The sequence below is a fragment of the Cricetulus griseus genome, chromosome 4, assembly GCF_003668045.3.
Source record: "Cricetulus griseus strain 17A/GY chromosome 4, alternate assembly CriGri-PICRH-1.0, whole genome shotgun sequence".
NCBI classification, from domain to species: domain Eukaryota; kingdom Metazoa; phylum Chordata; class Mammalia; order Rodentia; family Cricetidae; genus Cricetulus; species Cricetulus griseus.
In genome coordinates, this window is record NC_048597.1 from 102,866,738 (window position 1) to 102,893,283 (window position 26,546).

A 26,546-nucleotide genomic window follows, 5' to 3' on the forward strand; every position below is an offset into this window, starting at 1 on the left:
TGAGGACCTGGGTTTGGTTACCAGCTCTCACAGCTCATACACAAATGTAACTCTGGTTCCAGGGGATCTGAGGCCCTCTTCTGGCCTCTGTGGGTACTAGCCACACAGGTAGTACATATAGGTGCAGGCAAAACATCTTTGGACATAAAACAATAGTTTTTTTTCCTGTTTTGTTTTGATTTTGTTTTTTCTTTTTGACACAGGTTTTCTCTGTGTCAAAATAGTTCTGGCTGTCCTCCAGCTCACCTTGTAGACCAGACTGGCCTTGAACTCACAGAAATCTGCCTGCCTTTGCCTCCCGAGTGCTGGGATCGACAACAACAGAGATCTGCTTGCCTCTGCCTCCTGGATTCTGGAATAAAAGACATACACCACTATGCTGGGCTTAGACTATATTTAGCTGTTTGCCTATCATGGGGTATTTGGGATGGCTCTGGTCTGTGCTGCTATAAATATTTTTGCAAGATGGCTTGGTGTGGTCTTGGGGATTATTTTGAGCAATCTCATTTGGGGAAGACAGACAAAGGAAGAGTCACTGGAATTTTAACTTCACCTTGGCCGGCTGTGCTTCTTCAGAAAGGTCCCTGGGTGTTTTGTAATGTGAGCTCTGGGTGAATTCTGTCACCCAGCCGTGCCTAGCCGGAAGCACTGTTTGGGAGCCTGTAGGAAAATAGACTTTTAATTCCCTTTGCATTTTAACAACATCCACAATAGGGGTTCCAGGGTACATTAACAGTTGGAGCTGCCTCTGGAGAGTGGGGGCCCACCTTTAATCCTAGCACTCAGGACGAAGAGTCAGGTGGAGCTCTGTGAGTTCCAGGCCAGCCTGGTCTACAGAGTGAGTTCCAGGACAGCCAGGGCTGTTACACAGAGAAACCCTGTCTCAAAAGAAAAAAAGTTGGAGAAGCCATGGATCTGTGGCTCACACAGTCGATCCCAGCATATAGGAGGCTGTAGCTAGGGACTGCCGAAAATTCAAGGTCATTCTGGACTGTATACCCTTCCCCAACACAACAAATTGCCTTTATTTCAGTATGCATCAACATTTCAACATTTAGTGGTCCTGAACAGAGTGGGGACGTGGCAAGAGGCAGGAGGCCAGGCCCAGGGATCTGAAAATACAATGCGGTGACACAGAGCTCCTCTGGGTCCTTGTGTGAGGAGCAGCAACTTTGAAACCTGAATCTGATGGGTCGGGTCCAGCCATCCAGGTCCACATCAGACCAGAGGGGCGATCAGGGTGACATGAGAGCCCTGTCCAAACCTCTTCAGTGTGTAAAAGCACAACTGGGAAAAGGAGCCGACTCAGACCCGAGTGCACTTAGGACTCTCTGCATGGCTTTCCTCTAGGCAACCCCACCAGGGACTCAGCACCAGCAGGTCTCAATCTTTCCCATGACTGTTCTGTTCACTTGGAGAGCTGAGCTCAGCTGATGGTGGCACAGGATGGAGGACAAGGCTCCCCCTTCCTAGGCTGGTGGCAAGTGAACCTTAGCTTAGTGAGGGAAGCTAGGTTCTTCTTACTACATCTGATGGCTTCTGGGCACAGCAAGTGTTGGGTGGTGATGGGTAATGAGAGAGTTGAGGAGGATGGGAAAGGAGTACCCCTTTATAGAGGTGGGGAGAATGCAAGCCTTGCATTTCTCACCCAGGGCCAATTTAAGAGGGAGAGGAAGGTTACAGTCTAAGCTTTGGCAAAGGGTGTGAGTGGAGGAGCTGGGACAATGGCTTGGATGGGACATCACATCCAAGGAAAACAGGGTACAGCCAAGGTACCCCAAGCTCCCCAGTAGTCCTGGGGCTGCCACCTAGAGCCTTCCCATCTAAGGTCCACCATGCAGTTGTGATGGGAGGGCAGGTGGGCAAAGGCAGATCCAGGCCACAAGTCACCAGCAGGTGATTGTGTGTGACCTGTCTGTTCACAGTTGGATTAGCTGTGCTCCCTAAGGAAACTAATTTCAACACCCCTTCTTGATCCCAGAAGTTCAATTAGGCAGCCAGCGGTTTACACAGTACAACCTAGGTATTTAAAAGGACAAGAAATTTGTATCAGAACAGTGCCTCAGGATGAAGTCTGAGCTTCCTCTCCAGTACTCTGAGGTCTACAGGTTGTATCTAGAAAATTCACTACTGTGGAAAAAGAAGACTTAGGTTGGATGGGGGAGGGGAGGCCAGGGCCTTGGTGACTAATTGCTATAACTGTCCCTTTGGCGGCTGTGGCAGCTTCACATTCTCTCTCTCTCTCTCTCTCTCTCTCTCTCTCTCTCTCTCTCTCTCTTTTGGTTTTTCGAGACAGGGTTTCTCTGTGTAGCTTTTGGAGCCTATCCGGGCACTCATTCTGGAGACCAGGCTGGCCTCGAACTCACAGAGATCCACCTGCCTCCCAAGTGCTGGGATTAAAGGTGTGCACCACCAACGCCCGGCTGCATTCTCTTTTGATGCCATCAAGCACCGAGGCTCCTGAAGGATGACTTTGATGCTGTGGAAATTCTGCCACTTGGCCAGCAGTGCCGTGGCCCTTGGATCCACTACTCTAACTCCATTTGAACTCTCAGTGATCATATTGACTTTTTTTGTTTCTTTGTTTACAAAACATACAGATGGGGGTGCCTCTGGGTATTTTGGCCCACATCATATTTTAAGGCTGTGCATTCAGTTTTTGTAAGTTGCTCTTGGAGGTTCAGTCTTCTCTGTTCATCTTGTGTCATGTTTTTGTCATCCTCTAGACCTCCGCTGACTGTGCTGTCACCTTCTTCTTTCTGGCCATCTTCCAGTTCTTCTAACAGTTGGAAATTTCGAGGAACTTTTACTCCTGAGCCTGTGGTGGCTGCCATCTTGCATCAATGTCTTTTTTTTTTTTTTTTTTTTTCTTCCAAGATAGAGTTTACTTGTGTATTCCTGGCTGTCCTGGAACTAATTCTGTAGGCCAGGCTGGCCTCAAACTCAGAGATCTGCCTGCCTTTGCCTCTGGAGTGGTGAGATTAAAGGCATGTGCTACCATAGCCTGGGCTACCTCATAGCTATCTGCCCAGTCTGGGCTATAGTATGAGACCTTGATCCAAGGGGAAAAAAATAACTTGCCAGGGGGTGGTAGTACACACCTTTGATCCTGGCACTCTGGAGGCAGAGGCAGGTGCATCTCTCTGAGTTAGAGGACAGCCTGGTTTACAGAGCTGGTTCCAGGACAGCCAAGGCCACAAAGAGAGTGAAAGACCCTGTCTCAATAAACAAACATCTGTGAGCTCAAGGCCAGCCTGGTCTCCAGAGCGAGTGCCAGGATAGGCTCCAAAGCTACACAGAGAAACACTGTCTCGAAAAACCAAAACCAAACAAACAAACAAGCAAAACAACAACAACAACAGCAACAACCAAAACTTGCCAGGGGGTGGTGGTGCATGCCTTAAAACCCCAGCACTTGGGAGGCAGACAAAGGCAGATCTCTGTGAGTTCAAGACCAGCCTCGTCTACAGCGTGAGTTCCAGGACAGGCTCCAAAGCTACAGAGAAACCCTGTTTTGAAAAACCGAAAAAAAGAAAAAAAAAAAGATTAAAAAAAAAATTAAAAACCTTGAGGAATTTTGCTTTAGAACACAGATGGTCCCTGACTCACTGTGGTTGGATTTAGTTTTTAGTTTTTTGTTTTTTTTCTTTCTCATGAGACTGAGTCTCCCAATGTAGCCCAGGGAGGCTTCAAGTTTCCCGATCTTTCTGCCTCAACCTACAACCTATTAAGTCATCCTCTGCTCCTTAGTGAGTTTGAGGCCAGCCTGGGCTAAATAATACTGTGTTTTAAAGAGAAACATAAAGCCCCACTTCTCATTATGTTAACAATCAAAACTACACATGCCTGAACCAGGCCAGGGGAGCAGTTAGGTAAGACTTCTGACAGCTGATAGGGTTCTGAGGTGGGGCAGCCTGCCTGTGCCATCTCTGGGGACAGCCTGCCTGTGCCATATCTAAGAAAGGCTTGTAGATAATGCTCGTGGAGTCCCAACCCCTCAGAGAGAACAGTCCTGCAGATTTATAAGCTGACCAGCTGGCTATAAGGCAGCACCTGCCCAGATATTCTGGGGACAGGACCAGCCTCTCCTTCTCAGCCTGGGAAGATGTAAGGAGTAGTAAAGGGTCACCTCACAAATCTTCTTCCCAGAGGTGACACTGTCATCCTTCAAGATCATTTACTTCCAGGTTCTGCCTCCCAAGTGATGAGATTAAAGACTCCCACCACCTTGCCTGGCTCCCAAGACCCTTTACCTTTGATTTTGTTTCAGTTAAATCTGTTAAGTAAAACTTTTCCTCTTTTCTTTTTTCTTTTCCTTCCTTTATCTTAAAAAAATCATCCAGGTATAGAGCCACACGCCTTCAATTCCAATACCTAGGAGACTGAGGCAGGCAGAGCTATGTGAGTTTCAGGCCAGCCTAGTCAACATAGTGAATACTAGGACAGCTAGGACTACATAGTGAGAGCCAGTATCATGAAAACATTTTATTATTTTTTAATTAAAAATACATTTTATGTGTATGAGTGTTTTGCTTACATGTACATACCATGTATGTGCCAGAAGAGGGCATTGGGTCCCCTGAAACTGGAGTTAGGGATGATTGTGAACCCATGTGGGTGCTCTGTGAGAGCTGCAAGTGCTCTTAACTGCTGAGCCATTTCTCCAGCCCTTCAAAAAATTATTTTTTCATTAAATAAAGGGTTATTCTTTTTTAGTTATTTGGTCTTTTTTTTTTTGATTTTATGAGACAGGGTTTCTCTGTACTGTTTTGGAGGTTGTCCTGGAACTCTCTCTGTAAACCAGGGTGGCCTAGAACTCACAGAGATCACCTGCCTCTGCCTCCCAAGTGCTGGGATTAAAGGCATGAGCCACCAATGCCCGGCTTAGTTATTTGTTTTTAATCTATTTTGTGGTGTGTGTATGTGTGCTACAACACACATGTAGACTTTGGGGAAACCTGTTCTCTTCCACCTTGTTTTGAAGCAGGGCCTCTCTTTATTCTGCTCCTGTACTGTGAGTGTTCCAGGCTTTCCAGCTTATTCTTTCTCTGTTTCCCATCTCACCACCCCAGGAATGCTGAGATTACAGAGGGATGCTTGCTACTTCATCAGGCTTTTATGTGAGTCTGTGGGTTCTGGGGGGTTAAACTCAGGTTGGAGCCAGTCTCATGATGTACCCAGGTTGGTCTTGAATTTGAGATCACCCCCAGAGTCAACCTCCTTCATGCTAGAATTACAAGTGTTTCCCACCATAACCAGTTCTTTTTCCAATTTTCACTTCCAGCATTAGACTATGGAAAGCATTTAGCTGAAGAAAGAAGCAAAACAAAACAAAACACTTTCACGTCCTTGAGTGCTCTCTCACCCCGGGGAAAGGGGCTAACACTCTCTTGCAATTCGACAAATGGTGTCTGAATTTTCTCACAGCCCACCACTGAGTTTTAGGCACCTCTCACTAATAGCGTACTTGTTTAGAAATCAGGGATCAGAATCTGAATTCAAAGTGGGCCATTAGTTTACATCTCGAATGGAGCATATTCTTCTTTTGGTCTCAAGTAAGAATTGAAATGTTCCTGACAAGGTGGTACCTGACTTTAATCTCAGCACTCAGGATGCAGAGGCAGGTGGATCTCTCTGAGTTCAAGGCCAGCCTGGTCTACAGTGGGAGTTCCAGGACAGCCAGGGCTGCACAGAGAAATCCTGTCTGCAAAAGCCAAAAAGGAAAACAAATAACAACAACAAAACTGAGTTGCAAGTTAGGAGGCAATTGTGGTATCCTGCTGTGTGATTTTTTTTTCCTAAGAGACTTGACTAAACCCTTCTTCATCCTACATAGGGCATCAAGAACAGACAGACTGGGACAGACATACCAAAGAAAGATTCCACATAAGTCTGTCTTGGTAAGTGGTGAATTTATTGAGGCTATTCACAGTATTGGAGAGAGGTTACCTAAGAGCATAGGTTGCAGGGTACTGGAGGCGCATGCCTTTAATCCCAGCACTCAGGAGGCAGAGGCAGGTGGATCTTTGTGAGTTTGAGGCCAGCCTGGTCTACAGAGAGAGAGTTCCAGGACAATCTCCAAAGCAATACAGAGAAACCCTGTCTCGAAAACAAACAAAACAAAACAAACAAACAGAGCATAGGTGACTCAGAGGCAGCTGCATCTCTGAAGGGTCCATCCCTGGAGCACCTGGAGCACCTGGAGCATCTGCATGACTGGCCTCTGGAGGAGGAAAGCTCCTCTTCCTAGCAGTTAAAGCTGTTCTGGAACACTGTGGTGGGGTGGGAAGTCCTCATGAATCTTGTAAGTTTCAGGAGCTTCCTGAGGTCTGTAAATGCATTAGAAGTCTCATACACAAAGACTGGAACATGCTTGTAATCACAGTGTTTGGGAGGCAGAGGCAGGAGGATCAGGAGTTCAATGTCATACAAGTTCGAGGCCAGCCTGGGCTACATGAGCCCCTGTCTCAATCCCCTTTCACTCCCTAAAAATAACTGCGAGTAGGTTCCTATGTGCTAATGTGAGTTTTTCCTGAGTTCTATGAGTGATTGATCTATGAACTCCAAACATTGCAAACCCCCACAGTAGATTACTCTATTATTCATTTCTTCTCGGCTTTCAGCAAATATTTATTGAGAGACAGCTATAAGCTAAGCTCTTGGGATCTAATGACAATGAAGACAGAGACAAATTCTTTGTGGTCTCAAAGAGATTACTCACCCCTGGAGAGAAACATACATTCAACCAGAACAAAACTCTTCAGAAAATGACAACTTGTATGATGGAAACAAAGCCCATGGTAGGTAAGTGATTGAGACAAAGTGCGGCTTTCTGGTTATTTTTATTTATTTACTTTTTTTGTTTGTTTTTTTTTCCAGACAGGGTTTCTCTGTGTAACAAATAGCCTTGGCTGTTCTGGAACTTGCTTTGTAGACTAGGCTGACCTTGAACTCACAGAGATCTACCTGCCTCTATTGAAAATTTATTTTATGTTTATGAATGATTGACTATATGTATGTCTGTGTACCATTTGCATGTCTGGTGCCTGGGGATTCAGAATAGAGGATCCTATCCCAAGGACTGGAGTTAAAGATGGTTATAAACTACCATATGGGTGCTGGGAATTGAACCTGGGTCCCCGGAAGAGCAGCCGGTGCTCTTCACTATTCAGCTATTTTCTCTTCCCCATTTTCTGACTGTTTCTGGAGAGTCATTATAACACAGAGGAAAATGTGTTGATGTGCTAATATTCACTGCCTCACAGTATGACCTTATGTGGAAATTCGGTGTTTGGAGATGTTATTAGTGGAAATGAGGTTACAATAGCAAAAGGTATTGTCTTCATAGCTACACAGCACACACCTCAAAGGGGATAAAAGATATTCTATCCTGGGCTTGAGAGATGGCTCAGCAGTTAAGGGCACTGGCTACTCTTGCAGGGGACCCAAGTTTGGTTCTCAGCACCCACATAGTGGTTCACAATCAGCTCTAGTTCCAGGGGTTCCCTGATTGCCACGCACATACACGGTGCATAGACATACAGGCAAAGTACTTATACACATGGTATAAAAAATATATTTTTAGCCGGGCGTTGGTGGTGCACACCTTTAATCCCAGCATTTGGAGGCAGAGGCAGGCGGATCTCTGTGAGTTCGAGGCCAGCCTGGTCTCCAGATCAAGTGCCAGGATAGGCTCCAAAGCTACACAGAGAAACCCTGTCTCGGAAAAAAAAAAAAAAGAGGTGGACAAGGCATGGCCATTTAGGGGACTAATGATAGCCCTCGATAAACTGTAATTAGGCTCTGGACCTGCACCATTCCAACCTCCCTACAATCACTAAAGTTCTAATCAGTTAACCAGCTTTACAGAAGATTCAGTAGAAGGTGTATTTTCTTTCTAGGAACTTTCATTCATAAGAGAGGGTACACAGAGAGGCCTCGTGACCACAGGTCAGAGTGGAATAATGCAGCTGAAAGCCAAGGAACAGCTAGGATTGACCACCATTGCCGTGAGCTACTAGGCAGCAGGGAAAGACTCTACAAAGGCTCTCAGGAGGTACAAGGTTTTACAGACACTTTGATTTCAGCTCTGTAGCCTCAAGAACTGTGAGAGAAATGCATTCTGTTGTTTAGAATAGAATGAGAATAGAATGAGTCTTACTGTGCAGTCCCAGGTGGTCTGGAGCTCACTATGTAGACCAGGCTGGTCTCAAACTTATAGAGATCTGTTGTGATTTTAAAGGTGTGCACCACCGAAGCCTGACCTGCAAAATACACACACTCTCTCTCTCTCTCTCTCTCTCTCTCTCTCTCTCTCTCTCTCTGTCTCTCCAGGATTTCTCCATGTAACAGCCCTGGCTGTCCTGGAACTTGATTTGTAGACTAGGCTAATCTAGAACTCCCCTGCTGGGATTAAAGGCGTGTGTGCAGCCATCACAGCTCTGCACTTTTAACCATTGAATCCAGCCCCCAAAGGCATCTCTCCAGTCCCAATATTGTTTTTTGTTTTTTGAGACAAGCTTGCTGTGCTGTCAAGGCTGGTGTGGCGTGCAATCCCAGCTGCAGGATCATTTGAATGAGGCTCCAGGAATTGGCTAGAAGTTACTATAGAAGTTACTACATGAAGATTGAGAGCGAAGAACGCCAAGTCGGGAAGAAAATAATGTCTGGAGAGCTGGAACAGGGGCAGTGAGATAGGAGGTGTGACCGGAAAGCCAAGGCTGGTGCAGATCTTGTAGGACTTTGCAGGGAAAGGGAGGTAACCGCATTCAATAAACTTGGAGGTGGTTGTGTCTTTTGAGTGACAGCAGTAGCTGTCAAGAGTCGCCTAGTGTCACAGAGGACAGGAATCTAGGTTGTATTGGTTGCAATAAATACCAGTGCCAACGTGAGATAACAGAGCCAAGTCTGCATTTTCCCACCCTGCCCTTGACCTTACTTACTACACGGTCACTGTCAGCTCTGGCATTCCAGGGCACTGGCTTTGGCCTCCTAGGTCAGGCAATGCTAAGGGGTGCATGACTTTTCTTTCACCTCCCTCAAAATCTTTTTCCACCCCACTCTTCCCCCAAATATAATCTAAGTAACAAAAGCCATAAATGTAGGTTACAGATAAGCCCTCCACCCACTCGGAGGAGAATCGTACTACGCTGGAGCAGGAGTGATGAGACTGTAAAGTTGAATCGTCCACGCGGCTGGAGCCAGGGAAGCGCGTGCGCACGCGCCGGCCCCACCCTCGAGGGGTGGGGCGGCCGCCGGGGCGGGTCCGTGACGTCAGATGCGCGCGTGGCTCCGGCTCCGGCTCCGCAGGAACAGCTGGTACCTCGGGAGGCGGCGAGTGAGCTGGCGGGCGTGGGGTGCTGGTGGCCTGTCGGGCCACGCTGCGGGAGCCGCCGCCGCCTTGCACCATTGCACCATGTCCGAGCAGCTGGAGCGTTGCGAGCGCGAGTGGCATGAGCTGGAAGGAGAATTTCAGGAGCTGCAGGTAGGGCCGGGCCACCTGGTCCCGCAACTCTGCTACTACCTGCCGTGCGGTGCCTTCCCCATCTAGCTTCCCCAGGTTTGGAGGTGGGGCGATAGGACCCAGAGGATGGCCCAGGCTGTGCGTCCGATGGGATGGTGGGTGGCCTGGCACAGCCCCTTCCTATCTTCCAGCTCTTTGGCTCCTTAGCCTCGTGGGGCGTCCGGTCGGAGCCCCCATTCTTCCGCCCTCTCACCCGCTCTTTGCTCCACGCTCCCCCTTCGCTGCAGAAAGTTGGTCTCCGGCCACCGGGGATGAGTTCCAGGTGTGTTCATGAGGAAATAGTGACACTCACTATAGGACATCCGACCAGCCCCCACGCAGGGCTCGCCCTCAACTCTGCTATTCTCCAGCTGCCGCTGGCAGCTCAACTACTTGCTCTGTTAGAGGGGCAGCCCTTCCCTGCAGCCGCGCTTTGAGAGATGTTCTTAGTAGTTTTTACCTTGAACCCTTAGGCAGTTCTTAAGTGTTAGAGACCACAGTTATAGCCCTGTCTTTGGGGGTTCTGATGTGGTTCTGTTTGCAGGCTGCTGCAAGCTGAATTTGTCATTGTGAATGGCAGGTATCTGTCAGCTGACAGCTGGCTACTCACCCAGCAATAGAGGACTGCACCCAACCCTCACCCTTTGGCTCAGAGCTTTCCACCTGGTAGGTCGAAGGTAGATACAAGAGCTGGCTCTGGAGAGAATGGCATCCTGGCCAGGTCCCATCAGGAGGGGCCTTCCTCAGGGGTCCAGAGAGGCCTCAGCTGTGGCTCTGGGGAGAGACTCAGGAAACCTTGGGGATGTCCCAGAGGAACAACACATGGTTCCCTCTTGAGCCACTGGGTTGCCTGGAATCATTCATACCCTCACACCCTCCACCCCTGCATAGACACGTTGTCATTTCCCTTGTCCGTGTAATTCTGTCAGTTGAGCTGCCCTGCTGCGGTGTCCAGAGGAGGATGTTGTGGGGCGCTATGATGGGTCTTTCTAAAGTGAGGCTGTCGATCCTGATGGAGGTGCAGAGGGATGCTGGTGACACAGAACAGGAAGGCATGTGCAAGGAGGAAGGTCCCCAGGGCTGTTAGCCCTTCGTGATCTCCCCAGCATACAGATCTAGGCCTTGAGTCCCTCATGGTTCCACCCTCAGGGAGAAGAGTTCATCCACTTCTTAATTTGTCTCATTGGGCCAGGCGTTGGTGGCGCATGCCTTTAATCCCAGCACTTGGGAGGCAGAGGCAGGTGGATCTCTGTGAGTTCGAGACCAGCCTGGTCTACAAGAGCTAGTTCCAGGACAGTCACCAAAGCCACAGAGAAACCCTGTCTCGAAAAACAACAGCAACAACAAAAATAACAGCAACAACAAAAAATTGTCTCATTGGTCTGTAGTGGGTCTTAGAGTTGGGAGTGGGAGAAGAGGCTTCCCAGTGTGGGACTTTTGTTCACAGTTCCTTCCTTTTGGCTAGCCTTTAAAACTACAAGGAGGATGAGCCGGACACTACAGAACTATGCAATTAATGCAATTAACAATTAGGTAGCAAGTCTTGACAGGCAGATGTTGCAAAGGAGTCCTTTGATTTGTTATATTCTGCCTTGGAGAGGAAGATGTCACGACTTGTCAGATGCTGGGGTAGTTGGGGACAGAGGAGTTATGACTTGATCTGGATACCATTGTCAGGTGGTAAACAGCAGGGGTTGTAGAACGACCTGCAGAGTGGAGGTGGTGAAGCATCCAATGATGAAGCTCCTTAGAGCTAGGAGAACTGGAACAGGCTTGAGCTTCCTTTGCGGGAGAGGCACCCAACTGGTGTAGGCTTGGTGGTCAGCTGTTGGGTCTGAGTCTGGTATGGATGGCTCAGTGTCAGAGACTAGAGCAAAATTTCTCTCTCTCTCTCTCTCTCTGTATGTATGTATGTATGTATGTATGTATGTATGTATGTATATGGGTACCCATTTTGCTTGCATTTATATCTGTGCACCACATATGTACCTGGTGCTGGAGGAATTCAGGAGAGGGTGTCGATGGATCCTCTGGAACTGGAGTTATAGACAGTTGTGAGCCACTATGTGGGTCCAAACCCAGGTCCTCTCCAACAGTAGCCAGTGCCCTTAAACCACTAAGCTATCTATCTCTCCAGCACATTTATTTTATTTACTAATTAGTTTTATTTATGTGTCCCGTGTGTATGCCATGAATGTGTCGGTGCCCTTAGGGGCCAGAAGAGCTGAGAAGAAGGTGTTAGATACCCAGGAACTGGAGTTACCACTTAACATTTTTATTTTTGTTTTTGAGACACTGTCTCACTGTAACCCTGGTTGGCTGTGTAAATCAGGCGGGGCTCAGATTCACAGAGATCTTCTGCCTTTGCCTCCCAAGTAAGTACTAGCTGGGACCACACAGTTATTCCACTCTGAAAGTTAGTGCTAGGTTTTATTATGGAAATATCTAGAGTCTGCCTGGTTTTTTGCATACATGAGAATTTTGAACTTCTGGGAAGAAAGTGTCCTAAGTCCAGGGTGTCTGTTGTGTGTATGTAGGACAGAGATTCTGATGAGAGACATTTATGAGGAGACAAAGGTGATATGGATCTGTGTGTGTGTGTGTGTGTGTGTGTGTGTGTGTGTGTGTGTAGGTTTGGTCTGGAAAAGTTAACAATAGGAGGGACTTTTTTTTTTGTCATCAGGAAATCCTGATTAGCCAAAGTTTTCCTACATCTGCCTAAAAATCTGGGATTCTGGGTTTCAGCTTTGCACCTCTTTATTTCCGGGGGGATGTATTTTGTTTGTGTTTTACCTCTCTTTCCCTTTATGGAATGGAAAAAAGAGGAAGCCTGTGTCTCAGACTCTGGGACAGGCAAAAGGTCTTTGGAATCCCCCTTCACCTACAAAAAGCCCTAGGGTAATGCCTGGAACTTTGGAAAGGTCTGTTTTCTTTGGCCTTTGCTTTACATTTCCTGGGGCCTCGCTGGACTCTGGGGAAAGCTGAGTCTTCTCAAGGGCTTAGTGCTTAGGTGGTCGTGCATTGCCCATCAATCAGAGATCAGTATGTACCTGGCCCCCTGGCCTGTGATACAAATCACAGAAGCTCACTTATAGATGCTGGGGCTATAGATTTAATCAGTTCTTGCCTTACATCACTGGAAACCTGACCCCATCCTTCCCAGCACAGGAAGAAGCCTTTTTCAATGTCTTGCTTCAGGGATCACTGGGACCTTGTAAACCATTGTAAAGATCTGGAGTTTTTACTGCCAGTCAATGTGGCTCCAGAACCACAAAAAAATAAAAATAAGGGGGTGAGCCTAGAAACAGGAAGGTCAGTGTTATCTCATTAAGACATCATGAAGGTGGGGGGTGGTGCCCCACACCTCTAGTCCCAGCACTCAGGGAAGTAGAGGCAGGCCAGCCTAAGGACTACACAGAGAAACCTTGTCTTGAAGCCCCCGCTGTGTACATATAAATTTATATGTTTATGTGCATGTGTGTGGGTCAGAGGACATGGCCAGAGGACAGCTTGTGGGACATGATTCTCTCTGTACTTTTAGGGTCCTGGGTATCAAATTCAGGTCATCAGGTTTGGTAGGCAAGCACCTTTCCCTGCTGAGCTGGCTAGCAAGATCTCTCTATTTAACCCTGGCTGTCCTGGAACACTCTAGAGACTAGACTGGCCTCGAACTCACAGAGATCTGCCTTTGCCTCCCTAGTGCTGGGATTAAAGTTGTGCACCACTATACCTGGCCAAGTCTGTACTCTTAACTTCTTCACAAGGCAGATTCATGTCTTTTGTTGGCCTTGGCTGCTCTTTTATGTTGGTTGCCCTGGGAACCTCTCACTTTAGAAGCAGGTAGAGTAGAAAGAGCGATGGATGGGAGTCAGGATTCCACGGCCCAGGTCCTTGCTCTGTTGCTGTCTGGTATCTGACCTACAGCAAGCCATCACTCCGAGCTTGACAAAGACTGGCGGTAATGTTACCCAGTGCCATAGTCAACTATGTGACACATAAATATCCTGTTTAATCCAAGCAACAGCCCCCTCTGTTCTGTTCATAAGGAGAGTAAAGTTGCATGGTGACACCTTTAATCCCAGCATTCAGGAACAGAGGACTGTTGTGAGTTTGAGAGGCCAGGCTGGTCTATGTAATGAGTTCCAGGACAGATACATAGAGTAATCCTGTCTTAAAATAAAAAAAAAGGAAAATCATCATGTCAGAATTCAAATACAGGACTGTTGTTTGAATCAGATGCTCTTGGGCCCCTAACACAGCAGGCACCAGAATATCCTAATTCCTTAAAGCTCTAGAAGAAAAGTTGTGTGTTTTTTTACATTTATTTACACATGTGAGAGAGCTTGTGTGCCATGGCTGATCCGAGGACCACTCTCAGGAAGGAGTTGGTTCTCTTTCAACTGTGTGGGTTCCAGACTTGGTGGCAAGCGCTTTTACCCTCTGAGCCATTTCACTAGCTCCTAGAAGAAAATTTTTGAAATTGCCGAGTCTCTTTGTTTGTGTGCAACTTCCTTATGCCCGGTCAAGCCTCTTGGTTATAACTCTTAGGGACAGAACCAAGTCTACAGGTTTTTGGCCAGAAAGGGAGTTTATGGACTCCTGAGTTGGGAGTCTAGTTGAAATGACTTTCAGCAAGGTTGGATCCAGGAGCTCAGTGTATGTTTGTCTGTGTCTCTTCAGTTTCATCACCAGTCACTCTTCCCCCTTGATGTGATGGCGGTAGCTAAGGCCAGGTATGGTGGCACATACTTATAATCTCAGCTTTCAGGAAATGAGACAGGAGGATCGTGAGTTCAAGGCCAGCTTTCTGAGACCTGAGAGAGAGAGAGAGAGAGAGAGAGAGAGAGAGAGAGAGAGAGAGAGATCATTCCATATTTGGCCCAGTCACTGTACTGCTAGGCACTGATCATACGTCTGCCTCTGGAGTGTGGGAGTGGGGTCTGTGGAATATGTGTGTGTGTGTGTGTGTGTGTGAGGGGTGATTCCATGGAGGGAAACCAAAATAACAAAAGTTAAAAAATGAGAACAAAGAAAGGGATGATGGACAAGCCTTTTATTTATTTACTTTTGCTAAAGCCATGTAATAGAAATTGTCTTTATCTGTGATTTTCACACTGTGTTTGATGGCAGTCCTCCCCCCCAAATAAGGATAATTAAAAATGTCAAGGGAGACAGTGAAATGTCAGATCCTGGGTAACCTGCCATTCTTTCGATGACGTAGCAGCACGAGACCATTTCACACAGACCTCACCTCTTAGCCTTTATCCAGCTGAGGATACAGAGGCAAGAGCCCTGACATAACTCAGCTAGTAGGTGGCAAGCACACCTGATGGCAGAATATAATCACTCACCTATTGTCTTACGCTGCCTCCCTTGCTGAACACTGGTGCGTGCATCCTACTCACTGTCCCAGGGCAGGCATCACCTGTCAGTCCTGGTACATGACTCACAGTACGGGAATGACACGCTTGAGATGGAGTGAACTTGCCATGTTTGGTTGTGTTTCCATGGTGATAGGTCCTCCTTAGGGAGAGTCAGCATCAGAAAGTCTCCTTGAAGATGTTTTCTTGGACACCAAGCTATATACGAAAGCCATCTCTTAGAAGTTCACCACCAGAGCCAGGTGGTGGCGGCGCATGCCTTTAATCCCAGCACTGGGGAGGCAGAGGCAGGCGGATCTTGGTGAGTTTGAGACCAGCCTGGTCTACAAGAGCTAGTTTCAGGACAGCCTCCAAAGCCACAGAGAAACCCTGCCGGGGGTGGGGGTGGGGGGTGGCGGGGATAGTTTACCACCAGCAAGTGGCACAGCTATAAAGCGGTATACACTCTGGTGTCCCTGTCTCTGCTGCAATCCACTGGGCCAGAGCGTGTCTGTAGGTGCCATGGGATTCATCTGTCTGGAGATTCGGTAAGAGATGTTGGTGAGGAGGTCTGGCTTCCCTCTCTGGATCTCGAACTGCATTGTTGTATTAAGAAGGTGTTTCCATATGTTTCACAGTCGTGCTGGGACCTGGAGTCATTAACCTCACCTTCCCACTGGGGTGGAGCATGGGGCCTCAGAGAACAAGAGAGGTGGCCTGGATCTGTGCCTCTGTGGGAAACTTGCTTGTTTGTGTCTTCTTAAGTGTGGCAGGTGGCAATTAGGAAAGATGCTAGGGGCATCCTGGCTCACAGAGTTGTTAGCCTTTTTGTTTGTTTGGTTTTAATCTAGATGCAATCTCTTCTACATTTTGTTATTATTAGGCGGATTGTTTGTTTTGTTAAGTTTATTTATTATGGATGGGGCATATGCCACAGTGCACTTGTGGAGGTCAGAGGACAACATGTGTTTATGTGTGTGTGTTTGTGTGCATGCCTGTGTGCTTTAGTGCTTGTTTGGAGGTCAGAGGAATCTTGTGGGAGTAGGTTCTACGTTTTACCATGTGTGTTCTGAGAATTGAATTCAGGTTGTCAGGCTTAGTGACAAGCTCCTTTTCCACTGAGCATATCATCACATTGCTATTTCCTGGGCCCAGAAAATGGTGTTTATAATAGAGCCCAAACTATTCAAACCAATGCACTGTGTTGCTTAATGATATTGTGCATGCCTTTAATCCCAGCCTGGTCTCCAGAGTGAGTGCCAGGATAGGCTCCAAAGCTACAGAGAAACCCTGTCTCGAAAAAGAAAAAAAAAAAAAAAAAGGGCTGGAGAGATGGCTCAGCGGTTAAGAGCACTGACTGTTCTTCCAGAGATCCTGAGTTCAATTCCCAGCAACCACATGGTGGCTCACAACCACCTTGAATGAGATCTGGTGCCCTCTGCTGGCATGCGGGCAGAAGACTTAATAAACAAACAAACAAACAAATAAATAAATTAATTTAAAAAAAAAAAAAAAACGTGTAAGAGCCGGGTGGTGGTGGTGCACGTTTTAAATCCCAGCACTCAGGAGGCAGAGACAGGTGGATCTCTCTGTAGACCAGCCTGGTCTACACAGAGAGAGAGAGTTCCAGGACAGCTCCAGAGACTTGCAAGAGATTGTAAAGACCAAGTTCAACTGGGTATGGTAGCGCATACCTGGAATCCCAGCACTTGGGAAGCAGAAGCAGGAGTGAGTCAAGAGTTCGAGGTCATCCTCAGCTGTGTTACCCAGCCTGGGCTTTGTGAGACCCTGCCTCAAAATGGAAACACCAGATTCAGTGTAGAAGGCCCTGGGAAAAAACAAATAGATCTGTTAAGAGCATTAGTGATTAAAAAAATAAGGAGGGGAGAGTTGGTTTTCAGGTGTGCATAGTTTAAACTGAGCCCCCATCCCCCAGTTTAGGCTAGACTGAATTGTTAAGGGTGAAGGTGGGAAGGTCCTGTTATGTATGGTCTTGGCTGGAGCTGTAATCAGGAGCTGTCATCGCTGCTGGATGCGGGAAGCAACATCACAGTTCTCTTTCTGTCCTCCAGTCCTCTGCTCAGGCCCATCAACAAAGGGTGCCGAGCAGGGGAGCCCAAGGTGGGCAACAGAGGGGGGTCAGAGAAAAGCAGAAACTGATCCAGGGTGGGAGTGAGGTACAGAGATAACCAGCAAAAGCCAGTCATCTTTTTGTGTGGGGAGTATATGGGACCTCTCAGCTCCCTGTGCACTGTGGAGTTTTTGCATCTCACATAGCCTGGTATATCTTTAAACTTGATGTCTAGCTAAGAATGACCCTAAATTCCTAATCCCTCTTCTTTCACCTTCTGAGTGCTGGGATTCTACACACCGGCACTATAGTCCTTACACTGAGGGTGGAAGGTGGTGAAGGGACCAGTCCCCCATTTTGGCAGCCATGACAGGCTAACATGTGCTCCCCTGTCCTTACTGGGCCTGCCCTGTTCACTAGGAGGCCAGATGCCCTCCTTGTGGCAAGGAACCAATCAGAAGTTAGCTGGTGGGGCTGCGCTTTATGCCTCTGGGTGTGCTTTAAATACAAGTGCACAACAGTGACATGAAGAGCATAGCAACGGCCCTGGTAGGGCCTATGGGCCATAACAACCAGTTGACCAATCAACACAGGGCAGGTTGTCCAAGCCTGGAAGCACACCAATCCTGAGATGGCTTCGTACCCCTAGACACTTCCCTTACCCTGCCCTATAAGATCCCTGTCTCGTGGTTTCTTGGGGTCTTTCTCCAGCCATCAGCAGTGGTGGACCTGAGTTAATGGGATTAATGGGTTAAACAACTGCAGTAAGACTCCTTGCTTTTGCATGGAAATGGGCCTCTCGGTGATTTTGGGGTTCAGAATTTGGGCACAACAGTGGTTGCTAATTGTGGGATTGTCTGTAATTGGTGTTTTGTTTGTCTTGTTTTTCAAGACAGGGTTTTTCTGTGTAACCCTGGCTGTCTTGGAACTCACCAGACTGGCCTTGAACTCAGATCCACTGGCCTCTGCCTCCGCAGTGCTGGGATTTAAGTCGTGTACCATCGCTTGTAATTTTGTTTTTAACAATTATTTTTAGACGTATTTATTTAAGGTGTATTAGTGTTTTGCCTGTGTGTATGTATTATGCCTGGTGCTCTCCAAAATCATAAGAGGGTATAGGGTCTCTTTGAAGTAGAGTTACCAATGGTTGTGAACCACTATGTGGGTACTGGGAACCAAGCTCGGGTCCTCTGTGAGAGCAGTCAGTACTTTTAACCACTGAGCCATCTCTTCAGCCCCTGTCTGTAGCTTTTGCTCTTGGCAAGTAAGTGTCTTAGCCTTTGATTCTTCCCTGGCAGTGTCTTTATGACTATCTACCCCTCCCAGGGCCTCACCTCCACCTTTAGGTATTGTATGATAGATTGCATGCTTTTGTTTGTATGTTTGGATTGCTCTTATGCTAGACAGTTGGGGACCTGGGCTTGCTTTGGTCTGTGGAACAGCCCTCTACACAGCTGTCTGTCTGCCATGCTACTCCCAACACCCTGGATTATTTTTAGAAGGAGCAACTTGATGTGGGAGTCAGTCGTGTTTAATATGTCTGCCGAGAGCTAGCTTCCAGTTTGCGGTGAGTTATCTCCCGTGTTCCAAACCACTATTAAGTTAGAAGTGAAAAACAAAGTTCAGGCCTGGCAGTGGTGGCACATGCCTTTAATCTCAGCATTCTGGAGGCAGAGGCTGGTCTCAAATTCACATAGCATAGATCCGCCTGCCTTAAAAGTGTGTGCCACCATCTTCAGGCAGAAATTTATTTTTATAAGAATGAAAGAAAAAGATGGACATGGTGGCACATGCCTTTAATCTCAGCATTTGGGAGGCAAAGACAGGCAGATCTCTGTGAGTTTTGTTTGTTTATTTATTTGTTTTTTTTGTTTGTTTGTTTTTTGTTTTTTTCAAGACAGGGTTTCCCTGTGTAGCTTTGGAGGCTGTCCTGGAACTAGCTCTTGTAGACCAGGCAGGTCTTGAACTTACAGAGAGGACTTTAAAGCCAGAGTGGTCTACATAGCAGTTTCCAAAATCACAGGATGAGACCCTGTCTCAAAAGAGGTAGTGGGGGTGTGATGGTACATGCCTTTAATCCCAGCACTCGGGAGGCAGAGGCAGGCGGATCTCTGTGAGTTCAAGACCAACCTGGTCTACAAGAGATAGTTTCAGGATAGCCTCCAAAGCCAGAGAAACCCTGTCTTGAAAAACAAAAACAAACAAACAAACAAACAAAAAAAGGTGGTGGGGTGGGGGCAGAATTTACTTTACAATCCATCAACTCCATTACTGTCTACTCAGAAGCACACCACACCCAGATGGTCTTGAGTTTCTAATCCTCTTGCCTCCACCTCTGGAATCCTGAGACTGTTGGAGGTGTGTGCCGCCGTCAGGTTCAGAGGAAACAGGAGACATGGCTAGCTAGCTGTGGTACCTGTTAGCATACCAAGGGCCATGCTGGCCTCCGGGCTCTCTGAGCTCTTACCAGGTCCCCTAACACAAACTTCTTCAGGCCACAGGCTTCCCCTCCTCCAGAGACCCAGCGCCTCATTCCTCTAGAACCCTGCCGTGTCTCCCAAGCCCCTCTTTGTGGTCTTGGCTCTCTCTTGGTTCTCTTCAATGCCCTCTCTCTTGGCTCTCTCTCTCCTCTAAGCACATACAGACACACACTCACCCCTGCATTTACTTCCTCACTGTCCCCTCTGTCTTTCCTGTCATGGCCCAGGTCAGTCTGCTAGCCATGTTAAGTCCCTGCTCTGGACTCTTCCAGATGCCTCTGGCTGTTCTCTGTCTGTCATATCTACAGTGAAAACCTCCTCAGCCGTCCCCGGAGCAGTCATGTCCTCATTTCATTCAGTTACTGCATCCTATTGAGTGGTTCTGAGGATGAAATCCAGGGCCTCTTGCATGCTGGGCAATATTCTACCAACTAAGCTGCATCCACCTACAAAAAGACGCATTCTATAGAGACGAAAGAGAGTGGTAGCCAAGGGCTGGAGAGAAAAGGAAGTGGGCAGTGACTACTAATAGAACATAGGAATCTTAGTGGGTGATGGGATTTCTGAAATTAGATTTGGTGATGGTACACCTTGGTAAATGCCTAAAAGTCACTGAACTGGGCCAGTGAGCTGTCTCAGCACGTACAGTGCTTGCCAGGCAAGCCTGACAGCCTCGGTTTGATCTTTTGAATCCACATAAAGGTGAAAGGAGAGAACTGACTCCAGAAGGTTGTCCTTTGACCTCCGAATGCATGCCATGCTGTGTCCCCCATCACCATCTTTCTCTCACACACAAATACTACTACTAATAAAAGTTCAAAGATGTCGCAACTGACCCTGTAGCATGTACCCATTTTTTTTTTTTTCTGAGACAGGGTTTCTCTGTGTAGCTTTGGAGCCTATCCTGGCACTCGCTCTAGAGACCAGGCTGGCCTTGAACTCACAGAGATCCGCCTGCCTCTGCCTCCCGAGTGCTGGGATTAAAGGTATGAGCCATCAACACCCGGCTGTACCCTTTGTGTGTGTGTGCTCGCGTGCTCGCATTCGGGGTCTATGATGGATGACTTACACATTAGAGAAGTTGTTAGTGAAAAAAAGTGCTTTGGTTTCTGGGGTTGGTGCAAAAGCTACCCCATATGGATGTTCAGGGATCTTCATATTTGGCTGTCTCCTTAGCTACTGGCCTGATGAAAGAACCTCTCGACCGGCTTTCACAGTCCTTATTTGTAGCGTTGTTTAGAGGACAGTGTTCTGGGCAAGAGACTGGTCATTAGACCAAGGTCTGTGGCTTCTCTTCTTACCTCACATGGCTAACTTTGCCTAGGAGGGAAGTTCCAGTTCTTGTCCCATTAATGTAGATTCTGGCACCTGCCTGTGTGGTGAAAATAGTAAGAACTGGTAATGCCACACAGGGCCTCGCAGTGCAATGTGTCTGCTTACACAGTTGGAATCCAAGGGTGTGATTTCAGAGGGAAGCAAATACAGGAGAGGGCTCAGCCTTCATTTCCCTCTCAACCTCAGTTGGGTTCATTCCTAGGTATCCAGACATTGGTAGGACAGCCATGTTAGCTCTAGACCTCCATCTTACCACCTTCTGAGCTAGTGGGAACAAGGGCACCCTGTTCTGATAGTCCCTTATGAGACTTAGTTCTAAATACCCATCCTTGTATCTGCCAGCTGGGTTGGCAGTGGGGGGTGCTGAGGTCCTAGTTGGCCAGACCCAGGCCATATGCCCTGGGGTCTAAGGCAGGGCCAATCTCACTCTTGGCCAGATCTCATAGATTGTGGGGAGAGATTGGTCTCCAAAGAAATCAAGTAGAAGCCTGTCTCACTGGTAAAAAACAACAGAAGGTCTCTGTCTCGCCAGCTGGCTCCACAGGAGGAGGCCAAGGTTACTTGGAGGAAAGGAAGTTATGGACAATGCTGCCATTTGGATGCAAAGTGTCCCCCACAGGCTCATGTTCTGAACTCTTGAGCTGGAGCTTGTCATGCTTTTTTTGAAAGCAGTAGAGCCTTTAGGAGCTGGGGCTTGATTGGTAGAAAGTGGTTTACTAGAGGTGCAACTTTCAAGTTTATACCTGCCCCTTCTTCCTCTGCCTCCTGAACCTCAGTGCCGTGAGGGTCTCTGCCACACATTCCTGTCACCACAAAGTCCACCGTGCTATCTCTGCCATGATAAGTGGAACCCTCTGAAACTGTGAGCCAAGAACTCTTCTCCCTTATATCATTTCTATCTGTATTTTGGTTGATGACAGAGAAGAACAGGTGGCGTCTTTGGCTTACTTTGGCTTCTGAGAGAAGCAGTTCACAACACAGTAGGACTGAGCATGATGGAGACACTCTTCCTGTGCAGAAGGAAGACAGGAACGGTACCTTCCCTCCTGCTGGAAGTGCCACGAACGGTGTCAGCTGAGAGCTGAGGGCCTGAGGATTTGGCTCAGTTGGGAGAGTGCTTGCCTAGTGCAGTGACTCGAATGAGAATGCCCCCCCCAGAATGAGAATGGGCCCCCCTTAGTCCCTGGCATTTGAACACTTGATTCCGTGGTTGGTGGTGCTGTTTGGGGAGGTTTAGGAGGAAGTATATTGCTGGGGGCGGGCTTTGAGATTAAAAGCCTCCTACCACCTCCAGTTCCTTCATTCTCTCAGCTTCCTGCCCGACCCCCCTGCTGCCACACTTCCCCTGACGAAATGATTTTTGTTTCTCTGAAACCATAGGCCAAACAAAAGCTTCTGTAAGTTTCACTGGTCAGGAAAGTGCCTAATACAGAAGTTGGTACCAGAGTGTGGGCTGCTGCTGTGGAGAACCTGACTGTGGTTGGTTTTGGGTGGATGTGGAGGACTTGGGAACGTTGAACTGGACACTGTAAACAGAGCATAGGAGTTTGGAAGGTGCCGAGGCAGCGGGGACTGCGAGGCCCTGCTCGCAGTTTCCAAGGGGAACAATATTAGTTAGCAACTGGGCTAGAGGCCATTCATGTGATGCTTTGGTGAAGAATCTGGCTGCCTTCTGCCTGTGTTTTAAGAGCTTGCCCGAGGCTAAATCCGAAAGCAATAACGTGATTTCTTTGACAGAGGCAATTTCAGGGCAGCATAAATATTGACCCTGTGGTGTGGCTATTATCAATAACTAACTCATATGCAAGCCTACAATGAAAAAGAGCAAGTGGGGCAGAAAGAAATATAAAATGTACAATTGCAGAGGAAAAGAGCACCAGGAAACCAGCGTTGCAGCAGAGGCTTGTGCTGAAAGAGATGAGATGGCTGTCGTTAAGGAGAGGCCTCCTGCTCAGCCCTGGAGTCAAAGGAAGGTGCCCTGGGTGAGACCCTGCCCAGCCAAGCTTCCAACCTGTGTAAGAGCTGGAGGAATTTCTGCTCCCAGAAAGCAACCGAATAAAAGCTGCTGACATTGTTCAAGGGGTGGGGGGCAGGATGCATCCCAAGCTGGTGGTGGCACTTGGCAGTGTCACCAGTGTGGTGTTGGCTTTAGAGGCATGAAGGATACAGGGGTGAAGGGGGTGTGGCTTCTCTCTGCACGGTTTCAGGAGCCCCTCAGGTCAGGCAGTGTGTGGCAGTGGGGTCTCGTGCGTGAAGGCCATGCTATTCTCACAAAGGTTCCTCAAGTGAAACAAGATTCAGGGAGACTCCTTCCTCCCTCCCTTCCCCACGTGACTGAGGTAGGTTCTAGGGTGGGAGTGTGAGTGACGGTTCATATGGATTTTGAGACAGGGTCTTATACTGTGTATCCCCAGTTAACCCAGAGCTCTCTCTGTGTAGATAAGGTTGGCCTCAAACTCATAGAGAGCCACCTACCTGCCTTTGCCTTCTGAGTGCTGGAATTAAAGGCGTGTGCCACCAAGGCCCGGCTCAGTTACTTTTTAAAAAACAATATTTTTCTTATTGTTTTTTCTTTTTTTGTATTTGGTATTTTGCCTGTATGCATGTCTGTGTGAAGGTATCAGATCCTCTAGAACTGGAGTTGCAGACAGGTGTGAACTGTGATGTAGGTGCCGGGAATTGAACCTGGGTCCTCTGGAAGAGCAGCCAGTGCTAAGCCATTTCTCCAGCCCCCTCCCCTTTTAAAGACAAGGTCTTTTGTATCCTATGTTGTCCTTGACCCTGATCTTCCAGACTCTATTTTGCAAACACTTTAATTAGAGTTGCGTGTTACCATTCCCTAACTTTTAATTGTGTGTTACTGAATAGAATAACTACCTCAAGCCATGGACTTGGGGGTGGGGTGGGAATTTAGACAAGGCACAGGAATTTAGAGTTGGTGGAGAGGACTGGTTGTACCTTCTGTGGAAGGTAACAGCTGGAAGTCTTTAATGACTAATGTGGCCAGGTCCAGAACCATACTGAATTTTCTTTTTTTGCAAGTATCTGGCTGGAGTAACTTGTCTTTATGTCAGTGTACATTCTGATTTTTGGATTCTCTGTGTAGTTAGGGTGTTGGGGTGGTGGGATCTTTGTTCCAGGAGCAAATGTTCCAGTGAATGAGGTAGAACGTCGGGGGTAGGGAACCAAGTCCCCACTTCTCTTTTTTTCTTTTAAAATAATTTAACCAGGTATGGTGGTGCGTGTCCTTAATCCTGGCACTTGAGAGGAGGAGGAGGAGGCAAACAAATGTCTCAGCTCTAGGCCAGCCTGATCTTCACAATGAGACATTGTCTCAAGACAAAACACCCAGAACTACTCTTGACAATTACTTTTTGCAACAGTGTATATTGGAAATGGCTCACTCTTGAATATAGACACAGGCAGGTAAAGGGAAGGGGGAGCAGGGAGATGTTACTCAAAGTGACAGGTTTCAGTTATACAGAAGGAGTGTATACAGTCTTAGAGGCTTGTCTAGCATAAGTGGTACCCTGAGTTCCATCTCTGGCATTCAAAGATGGATGGATGGATGGACGGATGGGGGCAAAAAGAACCAAGATGAGTAAGCCCAGAGGATTGCTGCATAGTACCAGGCCAGGTGTAGAGGGACATGTCTTTAATCCCAACACTTAGAAGGTTAAGGCAGGAGGATCTTTGTGAGTTGAAAGCCAGTCTTTTCTCCAGGTCAACTAGTGCTGTACAGTGAGACCCTCTGTAAAATAAAATAAATAAAATAAAATTACCCAGAGTATCTCTTATGACAACTATTCATTTTATTTCTCTACTTACCCTGTAGTCCTGGCTGGGCTGGAACCTCCCTGATAGACCAGGCGGTACCTCAATTTTGCAGTAATTCTCTTGCCCCTCCCTTCTAAGAGTTGGGATCATGCAGGTATGCCACCACACCGGCCTTGATTGTCCTTTTACATACATAGAAGTGAATAAGAGGGTGAGGAGACCTTTGAGGTGAAAGGCAGGTCCACAGCATAGGCTGTCTTGGCAGTCTCATGGTTGTCCACTCGTCTGCATTCCATCACTTCACAGACATTAAATTTGCTTACTGTCTTCTTTGTATGCCAATCATACAATAAAGTGCTTTGTTTTAGTTTTATTTTGGTGCTGAGCATTGAATGCAAGGCATCACACATAATGTATTTTTAAGGAAAGGAAGACTGTAGACAGACACACAGAATACAGCCCGGGAGAACATGGAGCAGAATGTCTAGATGAAATCTGTAGCTGGGTGCCGTAGTGCACATCTGTAATCCCAATCCTTGGGAGACTATGGAGGATCCCTGCTTGAGTTCAAGGCCATCTTGGGCTACATAGAAAAGGTAAAGTGAGCCAGGATAACATAGCATGACCCTGCCTCAAAAAAAAAAAAAAAAAAAAAAAAAAAGAAAAAGAAAGAAAGAAAGAAAGAAAGAAAGAAAGAAAGAAATTGGCAACAGTGGTGACTTTTGAGGAAGAGCAGTTGCAGTGGTTGTCAACCTTCCTACACTGCGACCCTTTAATACTGTTCCTCATGTTGTGGTCACCCCCAACCATAACATTGTCTTCGTTGATGCTTCATAACTGTAATTTTGCTCCTGCTATTCATCATATTGTAAATATCTGACATGCAGGCCACCTGATATTCGACCCCCAAAAGGGTTGACTCCGAAGGTTGAGAGCCACTGGATTGAGGGCCTAAAAAGAGCTGATTTCAGCTGTGGCAGTGTTTCAATTTTTAACAAGGATAATGTCTTCATGTTTGACTTGTGAAATTAAATATTAATTCATACTGGAGAGGGCCTGGTCAGCGTCTGGCTGCTGATTTCCACAGCCTTTGTCTTATCTCTCGAAGGTAGAACCTAACACTAAAGAGCGCCAGGAGGCTGTGTAGCCCTTTATCATGTGGGAGCCTCTCGTGCAACGGCACCACCTTCTAGTCTGCTATCTTGGGTCCCGCCTTCCCTGTGAGGTCTTGGAGACTTTCCTTTGTTACAGATATGTGTTGCACTGAAGCATCAAAAACTCCTTTACACATGGTCTGTCTTCTTCACTGTATCTGTATGTATTCATTTCTGTTGATGGAGCCTCACCAGTGCAAGGCAAGCATGCAACTGTGCGACATGCTTGAGATAACCTGTTAATTACAGATAGCAAAAGTCAATCATGCTGCAGTAGAGACTCAGAGGGACACTTAACAAGCACTCTTAAGATGATGTCTCAGACACTGTGTTCCTCCTGTTGGGAAACCCAGGGCATGGGGCATCGCATCACATCCAGGCACTAAAAAACCAGAATCAAATCCTAAGGAAACATCAGGTTGGACCCAGGTTGAGAGACATTCTCTAAATGAAGAAACTGGACTCCGTAAAGATGTCAGTTCATGAGAGATGGAGGTTGAAGTTCTGTTCCAGGTTAATGAAGAGACAAAAATAGATTGCACGAATACTCTGTGAAATTGAATGGGACCCTCGATCTGATGGGCACATGCCATAAAAGAGACAGTTTGCTTTACTAGATGGCTCAGCAGGTAATGGTGCTTGCCTGCCACCAAGCCTGATGACCTGAGTTCTTTCACTGGGACCCACATGATGGAAGGAGAGAACCATTCCTGCAGACTGCCCTCTGACCTCCTCATGTACACTGTCTTAGTTAGGGTTTCTATTGCTGCAACTAAATACCACCACCATGAAGCAAGTTGGGTGTAAAGGGTTTATTTGACTTACACATCTACAGCATTGCTCTCCTCATTATAGGAAGTCAGGACA

The 26,546-nt window shown here is 47.3% G+C and overlaps 2 protein-coding genes across 5 annotated transcripts in view; one reads left to right on the forward strand and one right to left on the reverse strand.

The window, feature by feature from the left end:
- Nucleotides 1-2,193: 2,193 nt before the first annotated feature.
- Nucleotides 2,194-2,834, reverse strand: LOC100752996 (ubiquitin-conjugating enzyme E2 variant 1-like). Its single transcript, XM_035444184.1, has 3 exons — nt 2,702-2,834; nt 2,443-2,567; nt 2,194-2,244 (listed from the first exon to the last, which is right to left on the reverse strand). Exons 1-3 carry the CDS (start codon nt 2,832-2,834, stop codon nt 2,194-2,196), a joined length of 309 nt encoding a protein of 102 aa, XP_035300075.1.
- A 6,442-nt stretch (nt 2,835-9,276) lies between these two features.
- Tmem120b (transmembrane protein 120B) overlaps nt 9,277-26,546 on the forward strand; it is a 42,374-nt gene continuing 25,104 nt past the window's right edge. For 2 of the 4 annotated variants that reach the window (XR_003485066.2, XM_027414006.2), the window contains exon 1: nt 9,277-9,484. Coding sequence is in view for 2 of the 4 variants with exons in the window: in XM_027414006.2 (XP_027269807.1) it covers nt 9,278-9,484 (207 nt within the window). In the remaining 2 variants the exon portion in view is untranslated. Of the gene's footprint in view, nt 9,485-10,060; nt 10,169-26,546 lie in introns of those variants that run through there. The other 2 variants (XM_027414007.2, XM_035443311.1) reach the window with 2 other exon arrangements.

Coding starts and splice junctions, on each gene's coding strand:
- LOC100752996 (XM_035444184.1), bottom strand. CDS start 2,834: ATGGCAGCCACCACAGGCTCAGGAGTAAAAGTTCCTCGAAATTTCCAA. Junction 2,568..2,701: donor GGATGACAAAAACATGACAC/AAGATGAACAGA, acceptor AAACAAAAAAAG/TCAATATGATCACTGAGAGT. Junction 2,245..2,442: donor AGGAGCCTCGGTGCTTGATG/GCATCAAAAGAG, acceptor AGAGAGAGAGAG/AGAGAGAGAGAGAATGTGAA.